General features: G+C 39.2%; 1 protein-coding gene across 4 annotated transcripts in view; it reads left to right on the plus strand.

The window, feature by feature from the left end:
• ARHGAP15 (Rho GTPase activating protein 15) overlaps nucleotides 1-18,999 on the plus strand; it is a 333,280-nt gene that overhangs the window by 60,782 nt on the left and 253,499 nt on the right. For all 4 annotated transcript variants that reach the window (XM_084523841.1, XM_084523843.1, XM_084523842.1 and 1 more), the window contains one exon: nucleotides 3,446-3,535. In XM_084523841.1, coding sequence (XP_084379967.1) covers nucleotides 3,446-3,535 — 90 coding nt within the window. The remainder of the gene's footprint in view (nucleotides 1-3,445; nucleotides 3,536-18,999) is intronic.

Raw genomic sequence — 18,999 nt, forward strand, 5'->3', positions numbered from 1 at the left:
AGGAAAATGATGTGACTTAACAAGAAGATTAATGATCCTTTGTATTATAAAGATATTAATTCATTAATAATTAATTATTAAATGCTGTACATGAAGTGAAAATTTTAAAAAAAAAAGACAGAATCATTATAAGAGGAAAGATATCTCACAATAAAGGCAATGAGAGGAAAATGAAAGCACATTCTAATTATACCTCTTCTGATGACAGGATAACATTTAGAGGTGACTTAAAATTATATTTACCCAAATCCTTCATAATATTTATACTCAAAGAACTAGTCTATCTGAAAACAGTTTTTGCTGTTCTTTTGTAGAACTGTAGATACCAGACTTTCTCTAACAACAACTTTCCTATTGAATTGCTCAGAAAAGACTGGGATCCATAGCTTTCTTGTGAAGGTAGTGCTAATATCTGGTTTCATTATGAGTAATAGAGATAATGATCATTAACACATGTAGAGGAGAGTCTCAGAATATGTGCTTGTTTACAAATATTGCTGAAAATCAAGTTTGGATCTCACATAGCTAAATTAGTATCTTTTTGCTCCTGCCTTGATCATTCGTGGTCATGCTTTTGATGCATTTTTAGTGCTCATAAGAATGTAACTTGCCTTTTATTTTAAATTAGGGACATTGTGATCTAAACAGATCACAGCCCCACTCTTTCTTACCAGCATTAAATTCTATTACCAGTTGGCCTTTCTGACCAAGAAAAACTAGTCTGTTTATTCCCTGAGATAGTTTATTCAACAGAGGTTATTTTAACCTCAGGTTATTAGCCCATCTGCAAAGTAATTTAGTGAGTGAAAATGCTGCTGAAATCCATATTCATGTTGTGGAAGATTTCATTGCAGCAGACACTTGTATCAATTTACAGCATAACCCCCTCCAACAACACTGATATAACATAATTGCTCTGACTGCAAAACACAAAGCAAGGACGCAGAGTGCTCAGGCTTTCATGCTAACCTTAGCTTCCTCTCCTGCAGTATCTCTGGGTAAAGTAAACAATAAGTAGCAGGACTGTGTTGAAGCCAGAACGAATTTCTAGGCATTTTTCCTTGGTTCGCTATGGATTTAAGCAGGGGTCATTAGTCCCCATTGCATGGAGCTCCCTGGGTGCTGAGGAAGGGTACCATACTCAACCAGTACTGAAGGATCTGGATGGTTTTGTATGCAGTTTTCATACTGCATTATATATACTACATCATACCCCTGAGCCTCATAAGGTGTTCACAGACGCCTCCCATCTTATTCTGGGCAGAATTGCTGATTTCACCAAAAGAGAAGTTTTTGAGTTGTTTGCACGTAGCAGAGGTGGGTTTATCTTTCCAAGACCTTGAGGTTGCATCCCATCCTTTCTGGAAAGGGAGATGCACATCCTTACCCTTTTCTTCTGCTTATTGCAGAATCTGAGCAGCAAACCAGCTCCAGATTACAACAGGAAATCAAACTGTGTTTGCACCTGAGTGCACAGAGTCCAACTTCTACTGCTACCTGCAGTTTTATACAATCATTGAAATTAAAGATGTTAAAGTCCTCTACAATTTACCATTCCACCTTCCTGCAAAATTTTCACTGGTGGATGTGCTTTCCATGGCTTTTCTCATGTCAGTGTGAAATGCCTTAGCAGTTTTCCAGAAGAAGACACTCTGTACCCAGTATGCTTCCCTATCAAGAAACTATTTCCAGGTTCTTTGTCTATGTTTTTTCATCCTCTTTTCATCTCATTATGTGTTTCCAAAATGCCTCCACTTTTTCTGTTGATTGAGTAAAGCTGCCTTCTTTATGTTCAAGTATCTGCAGACTCAACCTTATCCTTTTATCATCCTTTTTTTTTTTTTTTTTTTTTTTTTAAACTTGGCCACTTTTGCCTTCCAAATAGTAACTCGTTAAATTTCATAACACCTTTGTAAAATCAAGTATCAATACTGCAGCTTTGATCTGTTGTTAGAATTCAGAAAGATTAAGCTCTTGTCAGAGACCAGACAGGAAGTCTGAGGCAGAGCTGGGGAAAAAAAAAAATCCAAACCCCTCTCTTCCAGTGGTTTAGCCACAAGAGCATCTTTCTGCTTTGAATAACGTTTTTGTATTAAAAAAAAAAAAAAAATATAATGAAAAGGAACAGAAACACGCTGGACTGTCAGTTTGAGAAGAACTGAACCATGGTAGTTTTATGGTTTGGCAAATGGAGGCCATAATTACAACTCCAGTACTGAAAGATGCCAGAAACTATGGCTGCAAATTATTTGACCAGGACTTCTTACTCTGCTTCTTTTATCCTAAATAGATCCTTTTCTATCCAAAAGCACCCTGGAGAGCACACACTTTTTTTGTCCTTTAATAACAGCATCAGAGTTCAGTGAGCAATCTTTGGAAAGCTGATTATTTGCTTAATGATGCACTGGCCACTGTCATTTCTATTAAGTCACCAATACTTTTTTTTTTTTTTTTTTTTTTTTTTAAGGTAAAATGTCTTAAGAATAATCGAGAAAAAAAAAAAAAAAAAAAGATGCATCAAGCTGATTAATTACCTTGTGTTGATATTACTCCACATCTTACTAAAAGGGACTTATTTGTGCTTTACACTGTTAATGGAAGTATTTTTATTATTCTTTGGGATGTGCAGCAACCTAGTCTATGAAGGCTACTTCAGACTACAAGGGCTTTGCCAAAACTGCTGCACAGGCAAAGTCCCTGGAGAAGGAGCTTAGATGGCAATTGAAGATTATTGTGCTTTACACCACCTCCCAGGAACATAAATGGTACAGGCAAAAAAATCTGCTCTTTGAATTGTTTGCATCCATACGGAGGAGCTGGGGAGACAGAGCAATGTCACTCAGGGATGCGTGGACTGACATCACAAAGTAGCAAAGTATGTGGAGCTAGCCTTAAGTGTTGAGTGCTTTCTGGGTGTCACACATGCCCTCAAAGCTTTCTGTTTTTTTGATATTTTTTTTTTTAGAGCTGGAAATGATAATACGTTTGGAGAAAGGAGATAGCTTGGCTTACAGATACGATGATGTAGATTCTCATCTAGTTTCTGTCATTTCCAGCTGCATCAATTTCAATTTGCAGTTGGAAAACCCACAAAACATTATCTTGAAACACAGTGGCTTTTTGCAAAGTAAGCAATTAAAAAAATCTGGTCAACGTGTATGCATTTGTGTTTTGATCTACTGTGTATTAGACATTTGTTTGTTTTTTTTTTTTTTTTTAAGCAAAACATCTAACTATATTTAAAATTATGTATTTAGCATAAGAACTTTATTTCTGAGGTAATGCACCTGGGAAGTGGTTATCTAAGAGAATAATGAACTCTTTGGTAATACCAGCAGCTGCACTACAATAATCTTTCACTTGAACTTGATCTATTCTTATTTTATGTGATCTTGTCCACTTGTGGAAAATCAGGTCATATTTATAGTTAATTTTTTCTTTGCAGAAACCAGGATATAAACCTGAGTGTGTGGATTTGTGTGGTGCTCAGATTGAGTGGACCCCAGAGAAATCCAGCAGAAAGAACGTCTTTCAGGTAAGAGGCAACGCATGCATTTCATTGCTCATTTGAGTGTAGAATCTGTTAAGCTAAGAGGTAGGTTTTATTTCCTTAATTTTAATAACTAGAGACTGATATAATACAGCATTTTTCCTACTAATACAGGAGTGTAGCATTTTATCAAGTGTCGGTTTACTATTTTTTCAAGGGAAGGATTTCTGATGACTGAGTCTCCCAAACACTTGAGAACCTGTTGATTTATTGATTAATGCTCTGTATTCAATTTGTTTTTAAAACTTAGTAGGTAATTGCTTTGGGTTCAGGCCTAGAATCTTGACCTAAAGGACTTCCATAAACACAACTTCTTCAAACTGCTTACACAAGCATTGCTCCAACGCAGTGCGGTTACTCTGTTTATTTTTATTGCTGTTCAGGGTGCTCAGATGGTGATGACCCAGGTTCATTTCGGGGAGGGGAGGGGAGGGGAAGATGGTAAAAGCTTGCCTCTGTCAGGGCCAGCACAGAAAGATGTATGTTTCTCACAGGTCTATTCATTCATGGAAAATAATATTATTTAATTACTACATCTAAGTCCCATTGAATTGAAAGGGAGGATCAAGGCCTTAGATGATGAAAGGATGAGAAGAGTGTTATTGTAAGGTTAACATTCCAGGATCTGGAGGCTGAAAGAGTTTAATGCAACATTTTCAATTTTTGGACATAATCCAGCTCCCATGAATATCAGTAGAAAGAGGGTTTTTTTTTTTTTCACTTAAAGTTGCATCAAGCCACATCAACATATTATTCTTTATGAATTGAGTTGTTTCCCAGAATTCTAATGCTAAGATTTTTTTAATAATGTAAACTATGAAGGGAAGAGAGAGACAGAAGCAAACATGCCAGGGTCAAGATATTGTTAGTTATCAGATAGTCCTTTTGCATCACCACCAACTGAAATGTGCTGGAGGAACCAACTGTGCCTGGGTCTGGGGTTTAACCATCACATACAAAACCCCCGAAGGGACTGTACTCAGCTTATCGAGGAGAAACCTATTCAGGTCAACTGGGTGTTACAGAGATTTTTTCAAGGTTTATTTTTCTAGACATCTTTCCAAAGCACATGCAATATTTAGAAATATTCTTCATCTTCAAGATAGACTTACCCCCCACATCCTTCAGGTTGTCTTGAAAGAACACTTGGAGCTTTGTCATTTCCTAGGTATTTTTAAAACAAATATTTTGGTTTTGCTGTCAATCTTCAGCTTTTTTGCTTGCAAAGTGATTAAGTATAACCTTAGCCTTCAATCCTGCAACCCCCTGAGCACACTGACAAGCCTTCTAAGCTTGTAGGGTTTATTTCTCATTTCACAGTAAGCAAAATTTCTGTTTGGAAATGTGTATCAGAGAGGTGATTCACTGAAGCTAATACGTTTCCAATGCAAAGACAAATGAAGCTTTGTTATAGATTTATCAAAACTAGTTGTATGAAGACTTGCAATGTATTTTCTTCTCACTTCTCTTAGTGTGAGGTGGAACTCCACTGAATCAGAATAATGTGAGAAAGGAAACTCATGCACTACTGTTTGAACCCATTAAAACGTGTCTTCATCAAGCCAATAAGTGAGTGGGAGAGACATTAAGAAATAAAAGCATGGGAGGAAGGACATATGCTAAGACACATTTTGAAAAGGGATGGAGCATTGTTTAGACAGAGAGCTACAAGAAGATTATGCCAGATGGTAAGAGTGAAAGAGGAGAAGGCTTTGGCATCAGTAGTGGTGACATTTTGGGAAAGGAAAGGACTGAAGGAGAGTGGTGCTACACGAGCAGATAGAGTGGGAAGGGGACTAGAGAGTGAGTGAAGATTTATGACATAGTCTGGAGGAAATCCAAGGCGAGTTCGAAAGCAGAGAGGTCAGTTTGTACCTGGGTACTGAATATTGCAGGAAGCACTTCTGATGCTCTGCTTATTCGAAATGGATGGGAATAAGATTGATAATATATGTCAACTTAATCATAGATTTGTTCAGATGAATAGAATGTGGGAGCTGGAATATTTTGATGTTGTTGTTTTTTGTGTGTGCGTGACCTAAATATAGATGCATCGCATTGTGATCTGATTAAATACATTAGCTGACTAACTCTGGAATGATCAGAAATAAGTATGATCATATCTTCAAAGGATGGCAACAAAGCATGGTTGGTGGGTTTTTGTTTCGTTACTTTCTGACCAATAAAACATTATTTTCTGGTCCAAACAGAGCAATGGTTGCTTTCTGCTAATGTATTGTACTAGGCGTAGATGCAGAATTTTGAGTTTGATTTAGCCTGGGTGCTCAATTTGAGTTCATGAATTATAGATTAGAAATAGAAAATGACTATTGAGATTTTGGTTTGAAGAAAAAGAAGGAAATCTGGAATTTAAAATCTAAGCATATGACAGTTAATGGATGGTAACAAGAAGATGGAGTACAGGAGTATCATAAAGAAAATTAATTGGAAACATGATCGATGCGGGGGGGAAGAAGAAACTGCAAGTAAATGATATTCAGGCAGGAAGATTTGGGTTTCTGGTCTTGATCATGAGGTTTTCAGCAGTGTTAACTCCATTCATTTTAATTGAGCTACTCCCTGTTTAACAGGATAAGTCTGATCTGCCTTTCACACTATCCAATTTGTGCATGCAGTAATTTCTGTTCTTGATGAACATATTAGCTTTTTTTTTTTTTCTTCAAGTTTTCCTTAATAGTAACCGAAAATATGCATGTCATGAAATATAACCTTCTCATTTTCCTTCATTTATTTTATTGATGATATAGCTAGCACCAAGGAAGAGAACTGGTTAGAAACAGCTTTACAGGATGTGGGGAAACATAGCAGTTTGCTGTGAGATACCGTGCTGTTTGCTCTCACTGACTGAATGACGTGATACACTAGGTCTTCATCAGAGGAGTGGTGAATAAAAGAAGATTTATGTTCAAATCACATGCTTTAAATATTTCTGCTAAGTGCTAGTTTGCTCTTTGGTGTTTAGCCTGAAATTTAAAGCACTGAGGATTAAAAGGATTACAACATAATCTTAAATAATCCTAAGTGTCATTTACAGAGAGATGGTTGTAATAACTAAATAAAACCATGATAAGGGATGGCAGTGTTGTCAGTCAGCAACTGGAACAGAAACTGCCTATGTCACTCTGGTGTTCTCCTCTTTCCTTTCTTTGGTTTCATTTTATATTGGGTAGGTAGATTTTGATATGAGTTACCAAAGAAGAAAATAACACAATGGGCTACTTTGCAGTCAGTACTAGTGTGGTTACTGAGACATCAGAAACTAGATAAGTTTACAGAATTTCTCAATATTCATTGTTTTCTGCTTCTAGTAAACTTTTCCACTGGAGTTTATTCCTTCCCTTGCTTTACTCATCCTTATGTCTAAATCAAGCAGCTCTTTTAATTTAAAATTCAGCCCAGACGTTGTAGAAGATGTGCTCTTGACCTCTGGCTTTGCAATCCTGGAGCTTCATTAGCACAAAGTCTTGTGGCTGTAGACTATTTTCTTGAAGAGGTTTGGGAAGATTTCTTTTGGGTAATTCAAAAAAGAAAAGGAAAAATTGGAGAGAGGTAAAGAGTGCAATAAAAGGTCATGAGCAGCATACTTGTGAATTCACGAAGCAGCTTTGTTCTCTTAATATCCCTATTCATTTAACTAACAGACATATTTTAGTTTCTTTAGTGATATTTTTTTCCTGTTTACCAAGTTCATGTTTTAGGAATGTTTCATACACAAAGTTTCTGGAGTTTGCCCTGGCACTTCCCAGAGGTCTGGTGTGATGTTGGTTTTTATTTCTATAACCTTCAGCCGTCAAGGGCTACTCATTCATGTGCAACTAAGTATTAAAAATGTATTTTACAAGTAGAGAAATCTGTATTTACAGTATACATACAGTATTTCAACAGTGAGACAGCTGAAAGTGCAACTGTACCTGTGTATAATATGAAAGAATTTATCTTGTAGCTGTTTCCTATACAACAACATTTATGGCACTGATCTAGGGTAACTCCCTTGTCCTTGAAGCTACTCCAGCTTTGTCCATGAGCATAATCTGAATTATAAACTATTTTATTCTACATACCGTGGAATTAGTATAGAATCTGGATGCCTCCCAGAGATGTTTTAAGTCTCCATTTTTTGCCATGGGAGGGATCATTTTCTTTTCCATGATCTCTCAAGAGGAAGCACTGAGAATGTAGGAAGGGCTTTGATTGGTATTGGTATTTGGATTTCTTTTGATGGTTTTAAATGCAAATGCTGCATAGAGGAGGCCAACCTAAGGAAGGCACCTTGCACTTGGATGGATGTGCAGCTTCTGGTGGTCCTCATCAGCAGCTGGAGCCTGTTCCCTAGCCCAAACTTTCCCTGGAGGTCTGCCTCCAGAACCTCAGAGTGCTCTTGTCTGCAGCTCCTACAAGAACACACAGTAACCTTTGCTGGCTTTAAATTTAATATGCATTAAACTGATGTTTAGGACTTGCTGCTATCTTACAAAAAGAAAAGTCTGTATAGCATTTTGTCTGCTTCTGGAGGTTACTGCTATGATTGTGTTTAATTTCTGTCACAGGGACCTGAATATATCATTGCCTAATTAAAAAACTTAGCTGCATCACACAGTTATTAGCTGGTATCAGTGAGAGGTTCTTTAAATAGCAAATGTAATCAATTTATAATTAGTTTTAAAAAATCAAAAAACAACAGCCAAAAAATGGTCTTAACCATCATCTTAAATCATGAAGTGTTTATTTTTATGTAAGGAGTGCAGTATTTTTACTGGGATAACTGGGAGATATGAATGCAGCAATGTGAAATGGCCTCTGTGTTGTGTTTCTAATTCCCTCTTCCTGATGTCTTGACACTGACTTACCTTACTGACCTGCCAAATGCTCGCTAAAATCTAATGGATGGATACAGACAATCTTCTGACCTTTCATATGTCAATTATTTTATGTTATAACCTAAATACAAGAACCATGAATGCATTCTTTTCTTTATTCTTAATGTTTTTCATGAAGAAAGCCACATAATACTTCCTCTGTTTTGGCATAGATGCATCCAAAGCACAGAATCAGAGCTGTGGATAGTGGACACTTTAAACATATACATTTTTACTGATTTCAGGATTCTGGGACCTGATTCTTAATCTACTTTCACAGTAGTGTAGCTCTGACATTTCTGGAATTAATTCTGATTTACATCTGTTGAAAAAGAGTCTCTTTATTAATACCCACTAATTGCCATGTTACCCTTTCATTTCTTTTAAGCCAGAAGTTGCAAACGAAACCATGCTTTCTGTAGCTCGTTGCCTTGCTTTCTTAAGGCCCCAAATCACAGAATCACAGAATCACAGAATTTTCTAGGTTGGAAGAGACCTCAAGGTCATCGAGTCCAACCTCCAACCTAACGCTAACAGCCCTCCACTAAACCATATCCCTAAGCTCTACATCTAAGCTTCTTTTGAAGACTTCCAGGGATGGTGACTCCACCACTTCCCTGGGCAGCCTGTTCCAATGCCTCACAACCCTTTCTGTAAAGAAGTTCTTCCTAACATCTAACCTAAAACTCCCCTGGCTCAACTTAAGCCCATTCCCCCTCGTCCTGTCACCAGGCACGTGGGAGAACAGGCCAACCCCCACCTCTCTACAGCCTCCCTTGAGGTACCTAAAAAGAGCGATAAGGTCACCCCTGAGCCTCCTCTTCTCCAGGCTGAACAAGCCCAGCTCCCTTAGCCGCTCCTCATAGGACTTGTTCTCCAGGCCCCTCACCAGCTTCGTCGCCCTTCTCTGCACCCGCTCAAGCACCTCGATGTCCTTCTTGTAGCGAGGGGCCCAAAACTGAACACAGTACTCGAGGTGCGGCCTCACCAGAGCTGAGTACAGGGGGACGATCACCTCCCTAGCCCTGCTGGTCACGCTGTTCCTAATACAAGCCAGGATGCCGTTGGCCTTCTTGGCCACCTGAGCACACTGCTGGCTCATATTCAGCCGACTGTCCACCATCACTCCCAGGTCCTTCTCTGCCTGGCAGCTTTCCAACCATTCCTCTCCCAGCCTGTAGCTCTGCTTGGGGTTATTGCGCCCCAGGTGCAGGACCCGGCACTTGGCCTTGTTAAACTTCATGCAGTTGACCTCAGCCCATCGGTGCAGCCTATCCAGATCCTCCTGCAGAGCTTTCCTACCCTCAAGCAGATCGACACACGCACCTAACTTGGTGTCATCTGCGAACTTACTGAGGGTGCACTCGATGCCCTCATCCAGATCATCGATGAAGATATTAAAGAGGACCGGCCCCAGCACCGAGCCCTGGGGGACGTTGTCCAAATGTTGTGTATCAAGCAGTTCAGATCACAATCTTTGTTTTTGGAATCCACTGATATGGCATGAAAACTGCTCAGGATCTTATGCAACTAATCACTAGATTAGTTAGATTAGAATAACACTAGAGCTGTTTTTTTCATTGCATTCCCATATCCTTAGTTTTATTGTTAATTAAGAAAAAAAAGTAAGAGAGAACATAACAGCAGAAGAAAAGTATCAGTGATCATAGGGAAAGTTTTGGAGACAGTATAAAATTGCTTATAATATGCGTTGTAAACATTACAGATCTGCCTCATGAAGATTTTAGCATGACATTTCATTTTAAGTGATAAAGGGGAGAGGCATTTAGAGATACTTGGGAAAGTTTTTTTTTTTTTGTTTTGTTTTCTTTCTCCTAAGAAAAGGGCAGATTTAATGGCAATCAGTTTACCTGACAGTAGCTGTTCCTAAGGAGTTACCCTTGGTTATTAAAAAACATGGAAATTAGAAGCTCTAGCTGAGAGAGAAAAAGATCCTCATCTAGTCCAGGATAAGAAATGGTTTTGAAACTGGGGCATGCACAGAAGTTACGTGATACCTAGTTTCATCCTTGTTTCAGGAGTGCTATGTGAGCAATGATCAGGCTTTAACCATCCTAGGGGAATGAGAGTGCTTGCTTTCTCTCACCAATGCTTCAGTCATTTCATTTCAAGTTCATTTAAAATATATATATTTTTTTTTAAATGAAGGGGGATGTACTTCAGCAGTCCTTTGGTACAAGCAGTGACAACAAAGCTTTTTACCTAATGATGGGAACAGGTAAACTGTAACACCTTGGATTTAATACATATAAAAACAGTAGAAAGAAACTGAAACAAGAGTTTCAGAGAAACATAGGAAACATGAAAACTTATTGTTTTACAATATGGCCCCAAATGTTTCTCCTTTATATTTCAAAAAGGAAAATAGGCAATATTTTCTCAGGGCACGAAGTAGGAAGACTCTGGACTTTGACATCTCCGTGCCTTTAAAGAGTTTAGGAAACCGAGTCTTCAATCTCTACAAAGCAACAGTATGAATGAAAAGCCAAGTAGTGCAGCTGTGTACATAAAACTGGCATGTTGAGCAGATAAAATAAAGCAGCTACAAAGCTGTAGCTAAAATTTTTTTTCATTTTTGTGCTTCCTGTCTCTACTTTTGGGTACGACAAAACTTTCTTTGGTGTCAGTAAAGGCCTCATCTGTTTTGTGACTGCAACATCAAGACAGGCAATTCTTTGGCTTTCTGCTTCTTATAACTTTTTAAATATATATATATTTATATAATTAGATAAATTATAATTATATAGATTATATATAATCCTATTCAACAAGTTACTAATAATGTGAAAAAGTTATTCCTATTTAACAAAATAATGAAGGCACTTCTGATATGCGCCCCCCCCCTTTTTTTTTTTTTTTTTTTTGCATAACTGGCTACTTTCAAAAAGATTCAAAATTCTCAATAGAACTTTAGTTGATTAGCAATTTCATATCATTTTAGCTAGATTCTTTTTTTTTTTCCTGATAATTGTGTCGTGTAAAATATGGAAAAAAATCACTTGAAGTGTAACTTGCACAACTCATGGGAGTCTTGAGAAGGCAATAGAAAATTTGGATCAGGAGAGATCTGTTATCGGTCTGGTGCCTCCCTGCAGTGCTGCAGATCGCCTCTGCCGTGGCACTCACTGAAGGCTGTGAAAAATCCAGGGCGAGCAGCTCCTGCGGCACGGCAGAGCTCGGGTCTCACTCAGACCTGCAGAGCTCCAGAATCAAAGTGGAAAGCAAGCCTGTATTCTGTGAAGATCAGGCTGATTAAAGAAAAAAAAAAGGGGGAGGGGGGAGAAAACCACATTCTCCAAATCTGACATTATGTGTACATAGCCATGTCTGCCAAAAATGATTATAATAATAGCTCGCTGCACTTTTTTAAGAGGCCGTCTTTTGACGGATGTAAGTGCTGATATGCGAGTGACTGTGAGAGGTACGAGTGTCTGTGTATGCTCATACACATGTGCTTCTTAAGAAATTATGTGAATCACTTAGCTCTTGACAGCTACGCTGCAGCTTTCAGAAGTGCAGATGTTATTTGTCCATCAGAAAAGAAAATATTTATTTCAAGCCACAGGCATTTTCCGCGTTGCAAAAATAAAACGTAACAGCAGTTAATGCTTAATGTGCATGTGCAATAATTTTGTCAGGGCCAGAAGCACTGCTGAGCAGAAGGGCCTGGACAGACAGGCGAGTGCACAAGAAGCACTTTGTGCGCTGGATAACGCCGAACCTTAGGAAAAAAAAAAAGCAATCTGCCCAGCTCACCCGCAACCGAAGCGCGGCTGTGGAGTGGCTTATTTTTCTCTCATCCTTCAGCTGTTTTTTTTTTTTTTTAATTTTTTTTCCCCCTCAGCTGAAGAAACACAGTTCGTTTTGTGGCTCACATGCGAGATGGCAGTGGGCTGCAGCCTCTTGCTGCATTATTCATAAACATATTGCTGCCATCTCGTGGGCAGCGCACGAGGCGGCCCGGTGGGCTGTGCGGCCTGGCCTGGCGTCGCATGGCGGGCGGCCTGGAGGGCTGTGCCGTGGGCCAAGGGTGGCCGTGGTGGCTGCCCACCGGTTCCTAGGCACCTTTCTGGGGGGGGGGTATTGGTTGGGCTTTTAAGGCTGGGTTTAGCCGGTTGCTACATGAGGTAACGTCTGGTGGAGGAAGGAGGAGCGCTGCCGTAAACCTGCGATCTCTAAATTATGCATGCGGTGGTGGTTTTATGTTTTGAAGCGTGGATTGGGTTCTGGTAGAGAAACGGTGAGCGGCTTCGGGCGGGTTTGTTCGAGGTAAAGCACGTAAGGAGAATTAGTGCAGCAGATACCCTGCTTGGGGAACTTGATAAAGCCCTGATGTGGGGCACCTGGTACCTAACAAAGTGGGGCCAATGCTATTTTCATACACCTGGCAATCAGCAGCCAAGAAGGAGTGCAGAAAGATGTAAAGGAGCCTGGATTTCCTGCTTCTTTAATTCTTCAGGTTTGCTCGATTCTCCTGAGTGAAAATAAATAAACTATTTTAAAAGCATTATGATTTTTGCAGCCTTCTTAATGTAAGTTAAATATTAAAAAAAAAAAAAAAAAAGTCTTGATATGTGCCCAAACATTGCACACGTTCCCTTAATTTATCAAACTCTTGAAAAACAAAGAGAAAAATGAATCCTAAATGAACTCACTCAGAGATAATCAAATCTGACTTGTTTACATGTTTGGTGCTGGTATTTCTGTATTCAGCCACTACATTTTTTAAAATCTTGGCTAAGTCACTGTACTCCATTTTAGTGTTTCTCTTTAATGAGTGAGGCAGATATTTAAAGTTGGCTGGGCACGGGGAGCCTTGGCTGTCCTCTCTCTGAAAGGCAGCACCTCGCATTTGTGTACAAAGGGATGCCAGACGATATGGTAGGGATTCACATTTTTGTGGGGGAGTGATTTATATAGCTGACACTCTTTGGGAAGAGGATGGTTTGGGATGTTTCAAGGTGTTACATGGACAATGGCAGGCAATTTGAATGCAATGGAAGAGATGTAAATCGTGACCTGCCCTCTCTGTTAGAAAATCTACCTCTCTGTTTTCAGCCCGGTAGTCATTCTTAGGCTGTGATTCAGGGACCACTAATGGGATGGGGAGACTTTTTGAAATGGTAATACAAGTGTAGTCAGCCTGAGAAGACATTTAAGGTAGTTCCCAGATGGTACAAATGAAAAGAAAGCTCAGAAGAACGTTTTTGATAAGGGACCCTCCCTTTTCAAACCTCCTCTTCAAGTTTATGGATTTTAAGGATGCACCTCCAACTGATCCCAGTTATAGTTTTTTTTTTATATGTTTTATGAGAGTTTGTTGAAAATTTGAATTTGAATCTAGGGGCTGAATTTCTTGAATTCTTGCATTTTTTAATTAAATATATGTTTGTGTCTGTTTCTTTTTCTTTTTTTCCTTTTATTGCTTTTTCTCTGATTTGGGGTGGATAAATTCCTAGGAATTTCATGTAATTACATCTGTAAAACAGGGTGATCCAAGAAGCTCATAAAATATTTTCTTTGGCAAACAAAGTTGCAAAGAGATGTGGTTTGCTTGCCATTTTGTTTATGGAGAGTACCTAAGTTAAATTATCGGGTAATTTTAACACTTAAAATCCCCAGCACTTCAATCAGCCTCTCTTTGTTTTGTTCTTCTGATTATAGACATGATTGCTGCAAATACATTATTAGTTAAAATTTTAACATACTTGAAACCTAGAATGTGTCAAGGGCCCCCTTAAATCAGAGTTTGCAGGTAAACTTTTACAGATTGGGCTTCAGACTAATTTTTCAGGATGAAAACTACCCATTTTTATAAATGAGTATTTGTGTAAGAGCACATTTTAATTTATGAAAGTAGGATCCAATTAGTAAGATTCTCTAAAGTAAGAGAATTATTATTATTTTCTATTATTTGTACATAGTCATCACTAGGTGGAGGCATACTTTACATATTCTATTGAATGTGTCATCTGTTATGGGCTGAGATGAATTGCATTGATACTGCATAGTTCAGTGGAAGGCTTTTAACCTGAGCTGTTGAAATAACCTGTTACCACCAAATGCCAAACTCTCAGATGGACTAAGCAGACCTGTGCTTCAAACACTTCCAGTGCTGAAAAATGATGAAAATTGGGTATTTTTTTTAAATCATGAGCAATGCAGAGCCCAAGATTATCTTGAATCTCTTGAATTAATTTAGAAACAAGCACATAATTCATCCGTGGTAAAGTTAAAATGACACAAAGCAGGTGTCACGGAGCAAGAGACCGGAATAACCAATATTTCTCCATTTTAATACCCCATCTGCAGCACTTACAGAAATGTAGGGTGGCTTCATTTTACTTCTCTTCTTATTTATGGTAGCAACTCCCATTCCCAGCCCAGTATTTTGTCACAGTACAAGGCTACCTGCTATAGACTGTAAATATTAGATTTTCACTGAGGATAACAAGACCTACCCCTACTGAAGCTAAAACACTGACTTCACCCAGACTCTCCAGCTTTACTCCAGGGGTAGATCTGACACAATTGGGCAGGTATATGTAGCACCATACATATGTTTCTCTCTCTGAGCTGACAGGGCAAAGCCTGTGCAAGGTTGTCCTCGTCTAGCAGAGCCCAAGCTGCGTGTTTGAGGGGCTGCGCATGGGAACTCTGGGGTGTGAATGTGGGAGTCAGAGACCAGAGATGTCTCTTCCTCCATGGTTTGAATACTTTATTACGACTCTCAACAACTTATAATATCTGCTGGCTTTTATTGTAGGAGTGACTGGAGAAGAAAAGGTGCACAGATTATAAAGAAAAAGCACAATTTATTCAGAAAATAATCCCTGTCTTTTGGAGTAACACAGATTCTTATTTAGGCATCCTGAGGAGAGGAGGGGGGAAACATATTGAAATGAGAGAGGTGCAAAAATGTGTTTTGGAGAAAGGCATCACGATTGAAGAGAGAAATTTTCTGAGCTTTGTTGCATCTTAGCCCCGGGCTGGCCCGGTGGACGTTGCTGTGGCCACCAGCTTTGTCACCATCCTTGGGACAGAGTCAGCCACTTACACCCTGGGGAGTGTGCCGCTGTCACCCCTTCCTTTGGGCTGGGAGAACACTGAAATGGAGCTGAAATGTGCCCCCCTCTTTTCTTTATATTTCTTTCCTGTCTTTTTTTTTTTTTTTTTTTCTCCACTGACTTGGATTTGGAATCACACTTTTAATAATTATATTCACAATTGAAAATAAAATAAACATTTTGTTTAGTGCTCACAGAATTGCCAACCAGTGCGTAAGCAAGGACATCCAGCAATTTATCTGCCTGTAGAAAATAATTATAGCAATATTTTGAAATGCATTGGTTATTGTTTTGTTTTGAAATATAGAATGTAAATCATCAGTTTTGATTCTTCTGTTTTAAATGGCTTTTTTGGAACTAAGGCTCTTGAATAAGAGTCCCTCAAGCCAAGCTGTTACTCCTGGGAAATTCTGTAGTGGTGCTGGTATTTGAAAAATGCACACCTTCTGAGAAAAAGCAGGAAAATTCTGTCAAACAGACTGATGGGAATTCCCAAGTTTGGAAATGCGAGTTCTGCTGGAAAACAATGGCAGAGCAATACGGCTGTGGCTGCAGAAAGGGAGCGTGTTTTCACCATTGCATTACATTTTCTTTTTTTTTTTTCATTGTCGTTCTGGAAACAAATATTCTACACAATCAGTAAAAAGTGCAAAGTAAGGAATAAGAGGGAGTAATGTGTATTGGAACATAACATAGGCTTTACCCGTGGAGAAAAGTGTGAAGAAATATGGTAAAACTGAATGTAAACAAAGAAATGGGGAAAGTAAATGTGGGAGTGAGGAACTGTGTACAGGGAGTAGGAAGAATGTAATCTAATACTGGGAGATCAAAGGAAGGGAAGCCAATTTTTTCAAATATTCGGTAATAACTTAAATGTAGCAAGGTAAGGGGTCTGAACAAAGGGTCAGAAGATCACAAATTGGCAAATGGGAAAGGAGAAAAAAGAGAGAGAAAGAGAGGAAAAAAAAATTGTACAATTTTTTATTGTGGGGAGATCAATTATTATCTCCATCTTCTGTTGTCTGAGGACTCTTTTATAATTACCAGCATTATTTCCTCTCCCTCTCCTGCACACACGCTCCGTCTCACCCCCCTCCCAGGCAACACTTCTCCACTCGCGCAGATTTGAGGGGGTAGGAGGATCTCAGGGGTTCTTTGCAAGATGCTCGTTTCCCACCGCAGAGTGTGGCATTGCCAGGACTCTTCAGGGGACTCTCTGCCAGCTATCCTGAAAAGCTTGCAGAGGAGTGGGAGAAGATTTGCATACTGCCCAAGCAGGGCCAGATCTGTACCCCCCCTCTCCGCTGAATAGTGCTTAAATGAGTAAATAATGACACTGAAATCGTTGCAGGTTTTGCAGAGTAGGTGCTGTGATATGTCAGGCTATTAGGGTCTGACCCTTTGTTGTTTTTTTTTCCTCCCCCCCTCCTCAGATGCTCCTTTTTTTATTCAAACCTAGATTGCTTTTCACCTGCATTTTCCCCTCTAATTTTACCTTTCTCTGGTCTTGTTTTCCTTTCCTTTCCCCTCTGTTTTACATTTTTGTATTTTAATAACATATTTTAAGTCATTTTTCTCCTGTTCTCAATGTGATGACAGTATATCCTGATGGAAAGATAATAATGCCCAAGGAGGTTTTCTTTTATGAATTCTGCTGGTGTTACTTTCACATGCACAAATATATCATCTTGATTTCTAGCTCTGGGTCATTTCATTGCTCTTGTATGTCTTGCTACGAGATGTTTCCTGTAATTAAAAGATTAGGTTAAATAGATTATTTGTGCTGCCCTGTCTACATAAATGTTCTGTTTCTGTGCCTCCAGATACCGGCTTTTGTGTTTTAAGGCGATGTTGTGGTACATGGAGTTGCATCATGTCTCCTTTGTCTTTAAGCTGCTGACTTAGTGGTAACAGAAGCAATCAAACGAGACATTTACTGCCGGAGCCTCATAGGGTCAGTGAATTAACAGGTGCCAATAAGTTCTAAAGAAGTGTTTTAATCGTTTTTACAGTATTTAATTAATGGACTTTTTTTGGGGAGTGGTGACTGAGCAGACATAAGGCTGATAAATATTTAATGTTTGTAGCTAGGGAACTTTTTCTCCCTTTCATGTAATTTGAGGTGTTTGCTAATGGAAAACAAACTAAATTGCTGTGTAGCATGCAATCGATGCTAAGCAGCTATTAGACTGCCCAAGGTTTGGATACCTATCAGGAATTTATCTATACATACTGTAATATTCTTGTGTTTATAGTCTGTCTTGTTTAGAGAGCAGTTTGGAGTCAGGGTGCTCGCAGGAGACACAAGCCCACGTGCTACTGACTGCAAAGTGTGCAGATCAGAGCCTCTAAGATGGCTTTCACTGAGCATGTCGAGCCTTAATTGAGGTGGTGACGCAAATTCGTCCTGCTCCTCTGAGGTCTGGTGGCAGAGATTTCTTCTCATGGTGAAGAAATGGGTTACACCTGTCTGTCTTGAAGGCAAACCCACAGAGAAGGAGCTGGCCATGCTGCCAAAGCCCTGTAGCCACGTTGAGATAAGCTCAGCCTCTCTTGGGGCTCCTCACCTTGACACAGGACTCCCTAGCACAGCTCGGGGCTGCAGCCAAAAGCCAGCTCACACCTGGCTGGCTGGGGCCACAGACAGAATTAAATCAGGTCCGTATGGAAAAGGTTGTTTATGACTCTGAAATCATTGTAGGTTTATTTCTTATGCTAAAGCTCAATGGTCAGTGATGCCTGCTTCAGCCTGAGATTTAAACTGTGTGATAGGGTCTTACACGTCTAAATGTTCCCCTAAATGGGGACCTGGGCTTTAGCTCTTTAACCATGCGAGTAAAAACTCATCCTTTTAGTCACTGATTCATTTAAATATCTATGTTAATATTTATGGACTATACCAAGTAGCCTCTATGAACGCAATGACTTGACTACTAAGTGCATAGCGGTTTTCTTGGACTGTTGTGACTTCAGTAACTTCAGTTTGTTGGGCTGAGCTCTAGAAAAAAGACTCCAGGTCCCAGTGTGCTTGTTGGTCTACGCAGTATTCATGACACTTACTTAAAAAGTAATACTGGTAATGCCATAATTATGCTTAAAACTACTTTTTACTTGCTTCTTATCATAGCCTATTTTCCTTCACTTTAGAGGAACATTTCCATTCCTATTATTTCCCAAATCAAGCGTCCTTACTTTTTATTAAAAACAACAAAAGTGTGTCTGAGCCAGATTTGATGTCCTACTATTCCTCACAAAATCTTGTTTTGTTTCCTTAAAAATCAACAAACAAACAAAAAAAAAACTTTTGCTCAATGCCCCTGTCTTAAGGAACAATGTTTGTGGTACAGCCAGCATGGCTCCATTGTTAATCACCAAGCTTTGCAAGGCTTAGTCAATTTGTATAGCAAACTGTATGTTTCCCTCCATTCCTGTTGGTTCCTCTTAGCTAAATAAGCTATCTCAGTCCTGCCTGTCCTCGAACACG

This window comes from Aythya ferina, assembly GCF_964211825.1.
Source record: "Aythya ferina genome assembly, chromosome: 6".
Lineage (NCBI taxonomy): Eukaryota > Metazoa > Chordata > Aves > Anseriformes > Anatidae > Aythya > Aythya ferina.